Source organism: Mustelus asterias, chromosome 32 (genome assembly GCF_964213995.1).
Source record: "Mustelus asterias chromosome 32, sMusAst1.hap1.1, whole genome shotgun sequence".
In the NCBI taxonomy this organism is placed as follows: domain Eukaryota; kingdom Metazoa; phylum Chordata; class Chondrichthyes; order Carcharhiniformes; family Triakidae; genus Mustelus; species Mustelus asterias.
Window position 1 is genome coordinate 416,412 of NC_135832.1, and position 16,252 is coordinate 432,663.

Consider the following 16,252-nt stretch of genomic DNA (forward strand, 5'->3'; position numbering starts at 1 on the left):
TGTAACTCACTCCCGGGTATCTGTTATTCTATATATAAACCATCCCCGAACCCCTCGATTTGATTCCAGTCTGTAACTCACTCCCGGGTATCTGTTATTCTATATATAAACCACCCCGAACCACTCGATTAGATTCCAGTCTGTAACTCACTCCCGGGTATCTGTTATTCTGTATATAAACCACCCTGAACCCCTCGATTAGATTCCAGTCTGTAACTCACTCCCGGGTATCTGTTATTCTGTCTATAAACCTCCCCGAACGCCTTGATTAGATTCCAGTCTGTAACTCACTCCCGGGTATCTGTTATTCTAAGTGTAAACCACCCCGAACCCCTTGATTAGATTCCAGTCAGTAACTCACTCCCGGGGATCTGTTATTCTATATATAAACCACCCCGAACCCCTCGATTAGATTCCAGTCAGTAACTCACTCCCGGGTATCTGTTATTCTATATATAAACCACCCCGAACCCCTCGATGAGATTCCAGTCTGTAACTCACTCCCGGGTATCTGTTATTCTATATATAAACCACCCCGAACCCCTCGATTAGATTCCAGTCAGTAACTCACTCCCGGGTATCTGTTATTCTATATGGAAACCACCCCGATCCCCTCGATTAGATTCCAGTCTGTAACTCACTCCCGGGTATCTGTTATTCTATATATAAACCATCCCCGAACCCCTCGATTTGATTCCAGTCTGTAACTCACTCCCGGGTATCTGTTATTCTATATATAAACCACCCCGAACCCCTCGATTAGATTCCAGTCTGTAACTCACTCCCGGGTATCTGTTATTCTGTACATAAACCACCCTGAACCACTCGATTAGATTCCAGTCTGTAACTCACTCCCGGGTATCTGTTATTCTGTATATAAACCACCCTGAACCCCTCGATTAGATTCCAGTCTGCAACTCACTCCCGGGTATCTGTTATTCTAAGTGTAAACCACCCCGAACCCCTCGATTTGATTCCAGTCTGTAACTCACTCCCGGGTATCTGTTATTCTATATATAAACCACCCCGAACCCCTCGATTAGATTCCAGTCTGTAACTCACTCCCGGGTATCTGTTATTCTGCACATAAACCACCCTGAACCACTCGATTAGATTCCAGTCTGTAACTCACTCCCGGGTATCTGTTATTCTGTATATAAACCACCCTGAACCCCTCGATTAGATTCCAGTCTGTAACTCACTCCCGGGTATCTGTTATTCTGTATATAAACCTCCCCGAACGCCTTGATTAGATTCCAGTCTGTAACTCACTCCCGGGTATCTGTTATTCTAAGTGTAAACCACCCCGAACCCCTTGATTAGATTCCAGTCTGTAACTCACTCCCGGGGATCTGTTATTCTATATATAAACCACCCCGAACCCCTCGATTAGATTCCAGTCAGTAACTCACTCCCGGGTATCTGTTATTCTATATATAAACCACCCCGAACCCCTCGATTAGATTCCAGTCTGTTACTCACTCCCGGGTATCTGTTATTCTATATATAAACCACCCCGAACCCCTCGATTAGATTCCAGTCAGTAACTCACTCCCGGGTATCTGTTATTCTATATGTAAACCACCCCGAACACCTCGATTAGATTCCAGTCTGTAACTCACTCCCGGGTATCTGTTATTCTATATATAAACCACCCCGAACACCTCGATTAGATTCCAGTCAGTAACTCACTCCCGGGTATCTGTTATTCTATATGTAAACCACCCCGAACACCTCGATTAGATTCCAGTCTGTAACTCACTCCCGGGTATCTGTTATTCTATATATAAACCACCCCGAACACCTCGATTAGATTCCAGTCTGTAACTCACTCCCGGGTATCTGTTATTCTGGATATAATCCACCCTGAACACCTCGATTAGATTCCAGTCTGTAACTCACTCCCGGTTATCTGTTATTCTATATATAAACCTCCCCGAACCCCTCGATTGGATTCCAGTCTGTAACTCACTCCCGGGTATCTGTTATGCTATATATAAACCACCCCGAACCCCTCGATGAGATTCCAGTTTGTAACTCACTCCCGGGTATCTGTTATTCTAAGTGTAAACCGCCCCGAACCCCTCGATTAGATTCCAGTCTGTAATTCACTCCCGGGTATCTGTTATTCTATATATAAACCACCCCGAACCCCTCGATTCGTTTCCAGTCTGTAACTCACTCCCGGGTATCGGTTATTCTATATATAAACCACCGCGAACCCCTCGATTAGATTCCAGTCTGTAACTCACTCCCGGGTATCTGTTATTCTGTATATAATCCACCTTGAACACCTCGATTAGATTCCAGTCTGTAACTCACTCCCGGGTATCTGTTATTCTCTTTATAAACCATCCCCGAACCCCTCGATTAGATTCCAGTCTGTAACTCACTCCTGGGTATCTGTTATTCTGGATATAAACCTCCCCGATCCCCTCGATTAGATTCCAGTCTGTAACTCACTCCCGGGTATCTGTTATTCTATATATAAACCATCCCCGAACCCCTCGATTTGATTCCAGTCTGTAACTCACTCCCGGGTATCTGTTATTCTATATATAAACCACCCCGAACCCCTCGATTAGATTCCAGTCTGTAACTCACTCCCGGGTATCTGTTATTCTGTACATAAACCACCCTGAACCACTCGATTAGATTCCAGTCTGTAACTCACTCCCGGGTATCTGTTATTCTGTATATAAACCACCCTGAACCCCTCGATTAGATTCCAGTCTGTAACTCACTCCCGGGTATCTGTTATTCTGTATATAAACCTCCCCGAACGCCTTGATTAGATTCCAGTCTGTAACTCACTCCCGGGTATCTGTTATTCTAAGTGTAAACCACCCCGAACCCCTTGATTAGATTCCAGTCTGTAACTCACTCCCGGGTATCTGTTATTCTATATATAAACCTCCCCAAACCCCTCGATTAGATTCCAGTCTGTAACTCACTCCCGGGTATCTGTTATTCTATATAGAAACCGCCCCAAACCCCTCGATTAGATACCAGTCTGTAACTCTCTCCCGGGTATCTGTTATTCTATATATAAACCACCCCGAACCCCTCGATTAGATTCCAGTCTGTAACTCACTCCCGGGCATCTGTTATTCTCTTTATAAACCATCCCCGAACCCCTCGATTAGATTCCAGTCTGTAACTCACTCCTGGGTATCTGTTATTCTGGATATAAACCTCCCCGATCCCCTCGATTAGATTCCAGTCTGTAACTCACTCCCGGGTATCTGTTATTCTATATATAAACCATCCCCGAACCCCTCGATTTGATTCCAGTCTGTAACTCACTCCCGGGTATCTGTTATTCTATATATAAACCACCCCGAACCACTCGATTAGATTCCAGTCTGTAACTCACTCCCGGGTATCTGTTATTCTGTATATAAACCACCCTGAACCCCTCGATTAGATTCCAGTCTGTAACTCACTCCCGGGTATCTGTTATTCTGTCTATAAACCTCCCCGAACGCCTTGATTAGATTCCAGTCTGTAACTCACTCCCGGGTATCTGTTATTCTAAGTGTAAACCACCCCGAACCCCTTGATTAGATTCCAGTCAGTAACTCACTCCCGGGGATCTGTTATTCTATATATAAACCACCCCGAACCCCTCGATTAGATTCCAGTCAGTAACTCACTCCCGGGTATCTGTTATTCTATATATAAACCACCCCGAACCCCTCGATGAGATTCCAGTCTGTAACTCACTCCCGGGTATCTGTTATTCTATATATAAACCACCCCGAACCCCTCGATTAGATTCCAGTCAGTAACTCACTCCCGGGTATCTGTTATTCTATATGGAAACCACCCCGATCCCCTCGATTAGATTCCAGTCTGTAACTCACTCCCGGGTATCTGTTATTCTATATATAAACCATCCCCGAACCCCTCGATTTGATTCCAGTCTGTAACTCACTCCCGGGTATCTGTTATTCTATATATAAACCACCCCGAACCCCTCGATTAGATTCCAGTCTGTAACTCACTCCCGGGTATCTGTTATTCTGTACATAAACCACCCTGAACCACTCGATTAGATTCCAGTCTGTAACTCACTCCCGGGTATCTGTTATTCTGTATATAAACCACCCTGAACCCCTCGATTAGATTCCAGTCTGCAACTCACTCCCGGGTATCTGTTATTCTAAGTGTAAACCACCCCGAACCCCTCGATTTGATTCCAGTCTGTAACTCACTCCCGGGTATCTGTTATTCTATATATAAACCACCCCGAACCCCTCGATTAGATTCCAGTCTGTAACTCACTCCCGGGTATCTGTTATTCTGCACATAAACCACCCTGAACCACTCGATTAGATTCCAGTCTGTAACTCACTCCCGGGTATCTGTTATTCTGTATATAAACCACCCTGAACCCCTCGATTAGATTCCAGTCTGTAACTCACTCCCGGGTATCTGTTATTCTGTATATAAACCTCCCCGAACGCCTTGATTAGATTCCAGTCTGTAACTCACTCCCGGGTATCTGTTATTCTAAGTGTAAACCACCCCGAACCCCTTGATTAGATTCCAGTCTGTAACTCACTCCCGGGGATCTGTTATTCTATATATAAACCACCCCGAACCCCTCGATTAGATTCCAGTCAGTAACTCACTCCCGGGTATCTGTTATTCTATATATAAACCACCCCGAACCCCTCGATTAGATTCCAGTCTGTTACTCACTCCCGGGTATCTGTTATTCTATATATAAACCACCCCGAACCCCTCGATTAGATTCCAGTCAGTAACTCACTCCCGGGTATCTGTTATTCTATATGTAAACCACCCCGAACACCTCGATTAGATTCCAGTCTGTAACTCACTCCCGGGTATCTGTTATTCTATATATAAACCACCCCGAACACCTCGATTAGATTCCAGTCAGTAACTCACTCCCGGGTATCTGTTATTCTATATGTAAACCACCCCGAACACCTCGATTAGATTCCAGTCTGTAACTCACTCCCGGGTATCTGTTATTCTATATATAAACCACCCCGAACACCTCGATTAGATTCCAGTCTGTAACTCACTCCCGGGTATCTGTTATTCTGGATATAATCCACCCTGAACACCTCGATTAGATTCCAGTCTGTAACTCACTCCCGGTTATCTGTTATTCTATATATAAACCTCCCCGAACCCCTCGATTGGATTCCAGTCTGTAACTCACTCCCGGGTATCTGTTATGCTATATATAAACCACCCCGAACCCCTCGATGAGATTCCAGTTTGTAACTCACTCCCGGGTATCTGTTATTCTAAGTGTAAACCGCCCCGAACCCCTCGATTAGATTCCAGTCTGTAATTCACTCCCGGGTATCTGTTATTCTATATATAAACCACCCCGAACCCCTCGATTCGTTTCCAGTCTGTAACTCACTCCCGGGTATCGGTTATTCTATATATAAACCACCGCGAACCCCTCGATTAGATTCCAGTCTGTAACTCACTCCCGGGTATCTGTTATTCTGTATATAATCCACCTTGAACACCTCGATTAGATTCCAGTCTGTAACTCACTCCCGGGTATCTGTTATTCTCTTTATAAACCATCCCCGAACCCCTCGATTAGATTCCAGTCTGTAACTCACTCCTGGGTATCTGTTATTCTGGATATAAACCTCCCCGATCCCCTCGATTAGATTCCAGTCTGTAACTCACTCCCGGGTATCTGTTATTCTATATATAAACCATCCCCGAACCCCTCGATTTGATTCCAGTCTGTAACTCACTCCCGGGTATCTGTTATTCTATATATAAACCACCCCGAACCCCTCGATTAGATTCCAGTCTGTAACTCACTCCCGGGTATCTGTTATTCTGTACATAAACCACCCTGAACCACTCGATTAGATTCCAGTCTGTAACTCACTCCCGGGTATCTGTTATTCTGTATATAAACCACCCTGAACCCCTCGATTAGATTCCAGTCTGTAACTCACTCCCGGGTATCTGTTATTCTGTATATAAACCTCCCCGAACGCCTTGATTAGATTCCAGTCTGTAACTCACTCCTGGGTATCTGTTATTCTAAGTGTAAACCACCCCGAACCCCTTGATTAGATTCCAGTCTGTAACTCACTCCCGGGGATCTGTTATTCTATATATAAACCACCCCGAACCCCTCGATTAGATTCCAGTCAGTAACTCACTCCCGGGTATCTGTTATTCTATATATAAACCACCCCGAACCCCTCGATTAGATTCCAGTCTGTTACTCACTCCCGGGTATCTGTTATTCTATATATAAACCACCCCGAACCCCTCGATTAGATTCCAGTCAGTAACTCACTCCCGGGTATCTGTTATTCTATATGTAAACCACCCCGAACACCTCGATTAGATTCCAGTCTGTAACTCACTCCCGGGTATCTGTTATTCTATATATAAACCACCCCGAACACCTCGATTAGATTCCAGTCAGTAACTCACTCCCGGGTATCTGTTATTCTATATGTAAACCACCCCGAACACCTCGATTAGATTCCAGTCTGTAACTCACTCCCGGGTATCTGTTATTCTATATATAAACCACCCCGAACACCTCGATTAGATTCCAGTCTGTAACTCACTCCCGGGTATCTGTTATTCTGGATATAATCCACCCTGAACACCTCGATTAGATTCCAGTCTGTAACTCACTCCCGGTTATCTGTTATTCTATATATAAACCTCCCCGAACCCCTCGATTGGATTCCAGTCTGTAACTCACTCCCGGGTATCTGTTATGCTATATATAAACCACCCTGAACCCCTCGATGAGATTCCAGTTTGTAACTCACTCCCGGGTATCTGTTTTTCTAAGTGTAAACCGCCCCGAACCCCTCGATTAGATTCCAGTCTGTAATTCACTCCCGGGTATCTGTTATTCTATATATAAACCACCCCGAACCCCTCGATTCGTTTCCCGTCTGTAACTCACTCCCGGGTATCGGTTATTCTATATATAAACCACCGCGAACCCCTCGATTAGATTCCAGTCTGTAACTCACTCCCGGGTATCTGTTATTCTGTATATAATCCACCTTGAACACCTCGATTAGATTCCAGTCTGTAACTCACTCCTGGGTATCTGTTATTCTGTATATAATCCTCCCCGAACCCCTCGATTAGATTCCAGTCTGTAACTCACTCCTGGGTATCTGTTATTCTATATATAAACCACCCCGAACCCCTCGATTAGATTCCAGTCTGTAACTCACTCCCGGGTATCTGTTGTTCTATATATAAACCACCCCGAACCCCTTGATTAGATTCCAGTCTGTAACTCACTCCCGGGTATCTGTTATTCTATATATAAACCACCCCGAACCCCTCGATTAGATTCCGGTCTGTAACTCACTGCCGGGTATCTGTTATTCTGAATATAATCCACCCTGAACACCTCGATTAGATTCCAGTCTGTAACTCACTCCCGGGTATCTGTTATTCTATATATAAACCACACCGAACCCCTCGATTAGATTCCAGTCTGTAACTCACTCCCGGGTATCTGTTATTCTATATATAAACCACCCCGAACCCCTCGATTAGATTCCGGTCTGTAACTCACTCCCGGGTATCTGTTATTCTGAATATAATCCACCCTGAACCACTTGATTAGATTCCAGTCTGGAACTCATTCCCGGGTATCTGTTATTCTGTATATAATCCACCTTGAACACCTCGATTAGATTCCAGTCTGTAACTCACTCCCGGGTATCTGTTATTCTATATATAAACCACCCCGAACCCCTCGATTAGATTCCAGTCTGTAACTCACTCCCGGGTATCTGTTATTCTATATATAAACCACCCCGAACCCCTTGATTAGATTCCAGTCTGTAACTCACTCCCGGGTATCTGTTATTCTATATATAAACCACCCCGAACCCCTCGATTAGATTGCAGTCTGTAACTCACTCCCGGGTATCTGTTATTCTATACATAAACCACCCCGAACCCCTCGATTAGATTCCAGTCTGTAACTAACTCCCGGGTGTCTGTTATTCTATATATAAACCACCCCGAACCCCTCGATTAGATTCCAGTCTGTAACTCACTCCCGGGTATCTGTTATTCTATCTATAAACCACCCCGAACCCCTCGATTAGATTCCAGTCTGTAACTCACTCCCGGGTATCTGTTATTCTATATAGAAACCACCCCGAACCCCTCGATTAGATTCCAGTCTGTAACTCACTCCCGGGTGTCTGTTATTCTATATATAAACCTCCCCGAACCACTCGATTAGATTCCAGTCTGTAACTCACTCGCGGGTATCTGTTATTCTATATATATAAACCACCCCGAACCCCTCGATTAGATTCCAGTCTGTAACTCACTCCCGGGTATCTGTTATTCTATATATAAACCACCCCGAACCCCTCGATTAGATTCCAGTCTGTAACTCACTCCCGGGTATCTGTTATTCTACATATAAACCATCCCCGAACCCCTCGATTAGATTCCAGTCTGTAACTCACTCCCGGGTATCTGTTATTCTATATATAAACCATCCCCGAACCCCTCGATTAGATTCCAGTCTGTAACTCACTCCCGGGTATCTGTTATTCTATATATAAACCATCCCCGAACCCCTCGATTAGATTCCAGTCTGTAACTCACTCCCGGGTATCTGTTATTCTATATATAAACCTCCCCGAACCCCTCGATTAGATTCCAGTCTGTAACTCACTCCCGGGTATCTGTTATTCTATATATTAACCACCCCAAACCCCTCGATTAGATACCAGTCTGTAACTCTCTCCCGGGTATCTGTTATTCTATATATAAACCACCCCGAACCCCTCGATTAGATTCCAGTCTGTAACTCACTCCCGGGTATCTGTTATTCTATATATAAACCATCCCCGAACCCCTCGATTAGATTCCAGTCTGCAACTCACTCCCGGGTATCTGTTATTCTATATATAAACCACCCCGAACCCCTCGATTAGATTCCAGTCTGTAACTCACTCCCGGGTATCTGTTATTCTATATATAAACCACCCCGAACCCCTCGATTAGATTTCAGTCTGTAACTCACTCCCGGGTATCTGTTATTCTATATATAAACCACCCCGAACCCCTCGATTAGATTCCAGTCTGTAACTCACTCCCGGGTATCTGTTATTCTGTATATAATCCACCCTGAACACCTCGATTAGATTCCAGTCTGTAACTCACTCCCAGGTATCTGTTATTCTATATATAAACCTCCCCGAACCCCTCGATTAGATTCCAGTCGGTAACTCACTCCCGGGTATCTGTTATTCTATGTATAAACCACCCCGAACTCCACGATTAGATTGCTGCCTGTAACTCACTCCCGGGTATCTGTTATTCTACATATAAACCATCCCCGAACCCCTCGATTAGATTCCAGCCTGTAACTCACTCCCGGGTATCTGTTATTCTATATATAAACCACCCCGAACCCCTCGATTAGATTCCAGTCTGTAACTCACTCCCGGGTGTCTGTTATTCTATATATAAACCACCCCGAACCCCTCGATTTGATTCCAGTCTGTAACTCACTCCCGGGTATCTGTTATTCTATATATAAACCACCCCGAACCCCTCGATTAGATTCCAGTCTGTAACTCACTCCCGGGTATCTGTTATTCTATATATAAACCTCCCCGAACCACTCGATTCGATTCCAGTCTGTAACTCACTCCCGGGTATCTGTTATTCCATATATAAACCACCCCGAACCCCTCGATTAGATTCCAGTCTGTAACTCACTCCCGGGTATCTGTTATTCTATATATAAACCACCCCGAACCCCTCGATTAGATTCCAGTCTGTAACTCACTCCCGGGTGTCTGTTATTCTATATATAAACCACCCCGAACCCCTCGATTAGATTCCAGTCTGTAACTCACTCCCGGGTATCTGTTATTCTATATATAAACCACCCGAACCCCTCGATTAGATTCCAGTCTGTAACTCACTCCCGGGTATCTGTTATTCTATCTATAAACCATCCCCAAACCCCTCGATTAGATTCCAGTCTGTAACTCACTCCCGGGTATCTGTTATTCTATATATAAACCATCCCCGAACCCCTCGATTAGATTCCAGTCTGTAACTCACTCCCGGGTATCTGTTATTCTATATATAAACCTCCCCAAACCCCTCGATTAGATTCCAGTCTGTAACTCACTCCCGGGTATCTGTTATTCTATATAGAAACCGCCCCAAACCCCTCGATTAGATACCAGTCTGTAACTCTCTCCCGGGTATCTGTTATTCTATATATAAACCACCCCGAACCCCTCGATTAGATTCCAGTCTGTAACTCACTCCCGGGCATCTGTTATTCTCTTTATAAACCATCCCCGAACCCCTCGATTAGAGTCCAGTCTGTAACTCACTCCTGGGTATCTGTTATTCTGGATATAAACCTCCCCGATCCCCTCGATTAGATTCCAGTCTGTAACTCACTCCCGGGTATCTGTTATTCTATATATAAACCATCCCCGAACCCCTCGATTTGATTCCAGTCTGTAACTCACTCCCGGGTATCTGTTATTCTATATATAAACCACCCCGAACCCCTCGATTAGATTCCAGTCTGTCACTCACTCCCGGGTATCTGTTATTCTGTACATAAACCACCCTGAACCACTCGATTAGATTCCAGTCTGTAACTCAAACCCGGGTATCTGTTATTCTGTATATAAACCACCCTGAACCCCTCGATTAGATTCCAGTCTGTAACTCACTCCCGGGTATCTGTTATTCTGTATATAAACCTCCCCGAACGCCTTGATTAGATTCCAGTCTGTAACTCACTCCCGGGTATCTGTTATTCTAAGTGTAAACCACCCCGAACCCCTTGATTAGATTCCAGTCTGTAACTCACTCCCGGGGATCTGTTATTCTATATATAAACCACCCCGAACCCCTCGATTAGATTCCAGTCAGGAACTCACTCCCGGGTATCTGTTATTCTATATATAAACCACCCCGAACCCCTCGATGAGATTCCAGTCTGTAACTCACTCCCGGGTATCTGTTATTCTATATATAAACCTCCCCGAACCCCTCGATTAGATTCCAGTCAGTAACTCACTCCCGGGTATCTGTTATTCTATATGGAAACCACCCCGATCCCCTCGATTAGATTCCAGTCTGTAACTCACTCCCGGGTATCTGTTATTCTATATATAAACCATCCCCGAACTCCTCGATTTGATTCCAGTCTGTAACTCACTCCCGGGTATCTGTTATTCTATATATAAACCACCCCGAACCCCTCGATTAGATTCCAGTCTGTAACTCACTCCCGGGTATCTGTTATTCTGTACCTAAACCACCCTGAACCACTCGATTAGATTCCAGTCTGTAACTCACTCCCGGGTATCTGTTATTCTATATATAAACCATCCCCGAACCCCTCGATTAGATTCCAGTCTGTAACTCACTCCCGGGTATCTGTTATTCTAAGTGTAAACCACCCCGAACCCCTCGATTAGATTCCAGTCTGTAACTCACTCCCGGGTATCTGTTATTCTCTTTATAAACCACCCCGAACCCCTCGATTAGATACCAGTCTGTAACTCACCCCCGGGTATCTGTTATTCTATATATAAACCACACCGAACCCCTCGATTAGATACCAGTCTGTAACTCACTCCCGGGTATCTGTTATTCTATATATAAACCACACCGAACCCCTCGATTAGATTCCAGTCTGTAACTCACTCCCGGGTATCTGTTATTCTGTATATAATCCACCCTGAACACCTCGATTAGATTCCAGTCTGTAACTCACTCCCGGGTATCTGTTATTCTATATATAAACCTCCCCGAACCCCTCGATTAGATTCCAGTCGGTAACTCACTCCCGGGTATCTGTTATTCTATGTATAAACCACCCCGAACTCCACGATTAGATTGCTGCCTGTAACTCACTCCCGGGTATCTGTTATTCTACATATAAACCATCCCCGAACCCCTCGATTAGATTCCAGCCTGTAACTCACTCCCGGGTATCTGTTATTCTATATATAAACCACCCCGAACCCCTCGATTAGATTCCAGTCTGTAACTCACTCCCGGCTATCTGTTATTCTATATATAAACCACCCCGAACCCCTCGATTAGATACCAGTCTGTAACTCACCCCCGGGTATCTGTTATTCTATATATAAACCACACCGAACCCCTCGATTAGATACCAGTCTGTAACTCACTCCCGGGTATCTGTTATTTTATATATAAACCACCCCGAACCCCTCGATTAGATACCAGTCTGTAACTCACCCCCGGGTATCTGTTATTCTATATATAAACCACACCGAACCCCTCGATTAGATACCAGTCTGTAACTCACTCCCGGGTATCTGTTATTTTATATATAAACCACCCCGAACCCCTCGATTATATTCCAGTCTGTAACTCACTCCCCGGTATCTGTTATTCTATATATAAACCACCCCGAACCCCTCGATTAGATTCCAGTCTGTAACTCACTCCCGGGTATCTGTTATTCTGTATATAAACCACCCCGAACCCCTCGCTGGGATACCAGTCTGTAACTCACTCCCGGGTATCTGTTATTTTATATATAAACCACCCCGAACCCCTCGATTATATTCCAGTCTGTAACTCACTCCCCGGTATCTGTTATTCTATATATAAACCACCCCGAACCCCTCGATTAGATTCCAGTCTGTAACTCACTCCCGGGTATCTGTTATTCTGTATATAAACCACCCCGAACCCCTCGATTAGATTCCAGTCTGTAACTCACTCCCGGCTATCTGTTATTCTATATATAAACCACCCCGAACCCCTCGATTAGATACCAGTCTGTAACTCACCCCCGGGTATCTGTTATTCTATATATAAACCACACCGAACCCCTCGATTAGATACCAGTCTGTAACTCACTCCCGGGTATCTGTTATTTTATATATAAACCACCCCGAACCCCTCGATTATATTCCAGTCTGTAACTCACTCCCGGGTATCTGTTATTCTATATATAAACCACCCCGAACCCCTCGATTAGATTCCAGTCTGTAACTCACTCCCCGGTATCTGTTATTCTATATATAAACCACCCCGAACCCCTCGATTAGATTCCAGTCTGTAACTCACTCCCGGGTATCTGTTATTCTGTATATAAACCACCCCGAACTCCTCAATTAGATTCCAGTCTGTAACTCACTCCCGGGTATCTGTTATTCTCTATATATACCACACCGAACCCCTCGATTAGATTCCAGTCTGTAACTCACTCCCGGGTATCTGTTATTCTATATATAAACCACCCCGAACCCCACGATTAGATTCCAGTCTGTAACTCACTCCCGGATATCTGTTATTCTGTATATAAACCACCCCGAACCCCTCGATTAGATTCCAGTCTGTAACTCACTCCCGGGTATCTGTTATTCTATATATAAACCAACCCGAACCCCTCGATTAGATTCCAGTCTGTAACTCACTCCCGGATATCTGTTATTCTGTATATAAACCACCCCGAACCCCTCGATTAGATTCCAGTCTGTAACTCACTCCCGGGTATCTGTTATTCTATATATAAACCACCCTGAACCCTCGATTAGATTCCAGTCAGTAACTCACTCCCGGGTATCTGTTATTCTATATATAAACCATCCCCGAACCCCTCGATTAGATTCCAGTCTGTAACTCACTCCCGGGTATCTGTTATTCTATATATAAACCACCCTGAACCCCTCGATTAGATTCCAGTCTGTAACTCACTCCCGGGTATCTGTTATTCTATATATAAACCACCCCGAACCCCTCGGTTAGATTCCAGTCTGTAACTCACTCCCGGGTATCTGTTATTCTATATATAAACCACCCCGAACACCTCGATTAGATTCCAGTCTGTAACTCACTCCCGGGTATCTGTTATTCTATATATAAACCACCCCGAACCCCTCGATTAGATTCCAGTCTGTAACTCACTCCCGGGTATCTGTTATTCTATATATAAACCACCCCGAACCCCTCGGTTAGATTCCAGTCTGTAACTTACTCCCGGGTATCTGTTATTCTGTATATAAACCACCCCGAACCCCTCGGTTAGATTCCAGTCTGTAACTCACTCCCGGGTATCTGTTATTCTATATATAAACCACCCCGAACCCCTCGATTAGATTCCAGTCTGTAACTCACTCCCGGGTATCTGTTATTCTATATATAAACCACCCCGAACCCCTCGGTTAGATTCCAGTCTGTATCTCACTCCCGGGTATCTGTTATTCTATATATAAACCACCCCGAACACCTCGGTTAGATTCCAGTCTGTAACTCACTCCCGGGTATCTGTTATTCTATATATAAACCACCCCGAACCCCTCGATTAGATTCCAGTCTGTAACTCACTCCCGGGTACCTGTTATTCTATATATAAACCGCCCCGAACCCCTCGATTAGATTCCAGTCTGTAACTCACTCCCGGGTATCTGTTATTCTGTATATAAACCACCCCAAACCCCTCGGTTAGATTCCAGTCTGTAACTCACTCCCGGGTATCTGTTATTCTGTATATAAACCACCCTGAACCCCTCGATTAGATTCCAGTCTGTAACTCACTCCCGGGTATCTGTTATTCTATATATAAACCAACCCGAACCCCTCGATTAGATTCCAGTCTGTAACTCACTCCCGGGTATCTGTTATTCTATATATAAACCACCCCGAACCCCTCGATTAGATTCCAGTCTGTAACTCACTCCCGGCTATCTGTTATTCTATATATAAACCACCCTGAACCCCTCGATTAGATTCCAGTCTGTAACTCACTCCCGGGTATCTGTTATTCTATATATAAACCACCCCGAACCCCTCGATTAGATTCCAGTCTGTAACTCACTCCCGGGTATCTGTTATTCTATATATAAACCACCCCGAACCCCTCGATTAGATTCCAGTCTGTAACTCACTCCCGGGTATCTGTTATTCTATATATAAACCATCCCGAACCCCTCGATTAGATTCCAGTCTGTAACTCACTCCCGGGTATCTGTTATTCTATATATAAACCACCCCGAACCCCTCGATTAGATTCCAGTCTGTAACTCACTCCCGGGTATCTGTTATTCTGTATATAAACCAGCCCGAACCGCTCGATTAGATTCCAGTCTGTAACTCACTCCCGGGTATCTGTTATTCTATATATAAACCACCCCGAACCCCTCGATTAGATTCCAGTCTGTAACTCACTCCCGGGTATCTGTTATTCTATATATAAACCACCCGAACCCCTCGATTAGATTCCAGTCTGTAACTCACTCCCGGGTATCTGTTATTCTGTATATAAACCACCCCGAACCCCTCGATTAGATTCCAGTCTGTAACTCACTCCCAGGTGTCTGTTATTCTATATATAAACCATCCCCGAACCCCTCGATTAGATTCCAGTCTGTAACTCACTCCTGGGTATCTGTTATTCTGTATATAAACCACCCCGAACCGCTCGGTGACCCTGTCTGTAACTCACTCCCGGGTATCTGTTATTCTGTATATAAACCAGCCCGAACCGCTCGGTTAGATTCCTGTCTGTAACTCACTCCCGGGTATCTGTTATTCTATATATAAAGCAGCCCGAACCGCTCGGTGACCCTGTCTGTCTTCTCTCCCTCTCGGGACAGGCCGAGTCTTTGAAGATCCTGATGGATGATTACAGGATCCGGATGGGTCTGCAGCGCTGCCGGATCACCTTCCACTTTGACGGCAGCGAATTGCTGGAGTCCAGCACCCCGCTGGAAAATGAGATGGAGAGCGATGATGTCATTGACGTGCGGGTCTGCTCCCACTGAACCTTGGCTGGGATCGGGACGGGGGAGGGGTGGGGGAGAACGGGGTTACAACCCATTGTTTCAGTCTCTAAAGACCAGGTTCAGCATTGGAGATATTGAGTGCTGTTGGGGTGTGTGTTCTGATAGGGGGAGGTGCAGTATAAGCGTGTCTGGGGTGTGTGTTCTGATAGGGGGAGGTGCAGTATAAGCGTGTCTGGGGTGTGTGTTCTGATAGGGGGAGGTGCAGTATAAGCGTGTCTGGGGTGTGTTCTGATAGGGGGAGGTGCAGTATAAGCGTGTCTGGGGTGTGTGTTCTGATAGGGGGAGGTGCAGTATAAGCGTGTCTGGGGTGTGTTCTGATAGGGGGAGGTGCAGTATAAGCGTGTCTGGGGTGTGTGTTCTGATAGGGGGAGGTGCAGTAAAAGCGTGTTGGGTGTGTGTTCTGATAGGGGGAG

General features: G+C 45.0%; 1 protein-coding gene across 1 annotated transcript in view; it reads left to right on the top strand.

Moving 5' to 3' along the window:
- Nucleotides 1-15,994, top strand: part of nfatc2ip (nuclear factor of activated T cells 2 interacting protein) — a 146,924-nt gene extending 130,930 nt beyond the window's left edge. Inside the window, exon 4 of the mRNA XM_078200922.1 lies at nt 15,651-15,994. Within this exon, the coding sequence (XP_078057048.1) occupies nt 15,651-15,818 (168 nt within the window). The 3' untranslated portion in view covers nt 15,819-15,994. The remainder of the gene's footprint in view (nt 1-15,650) is intronic.
- Nucleotides 15,995-16,252: the final 258 nt, after the last annotated feature.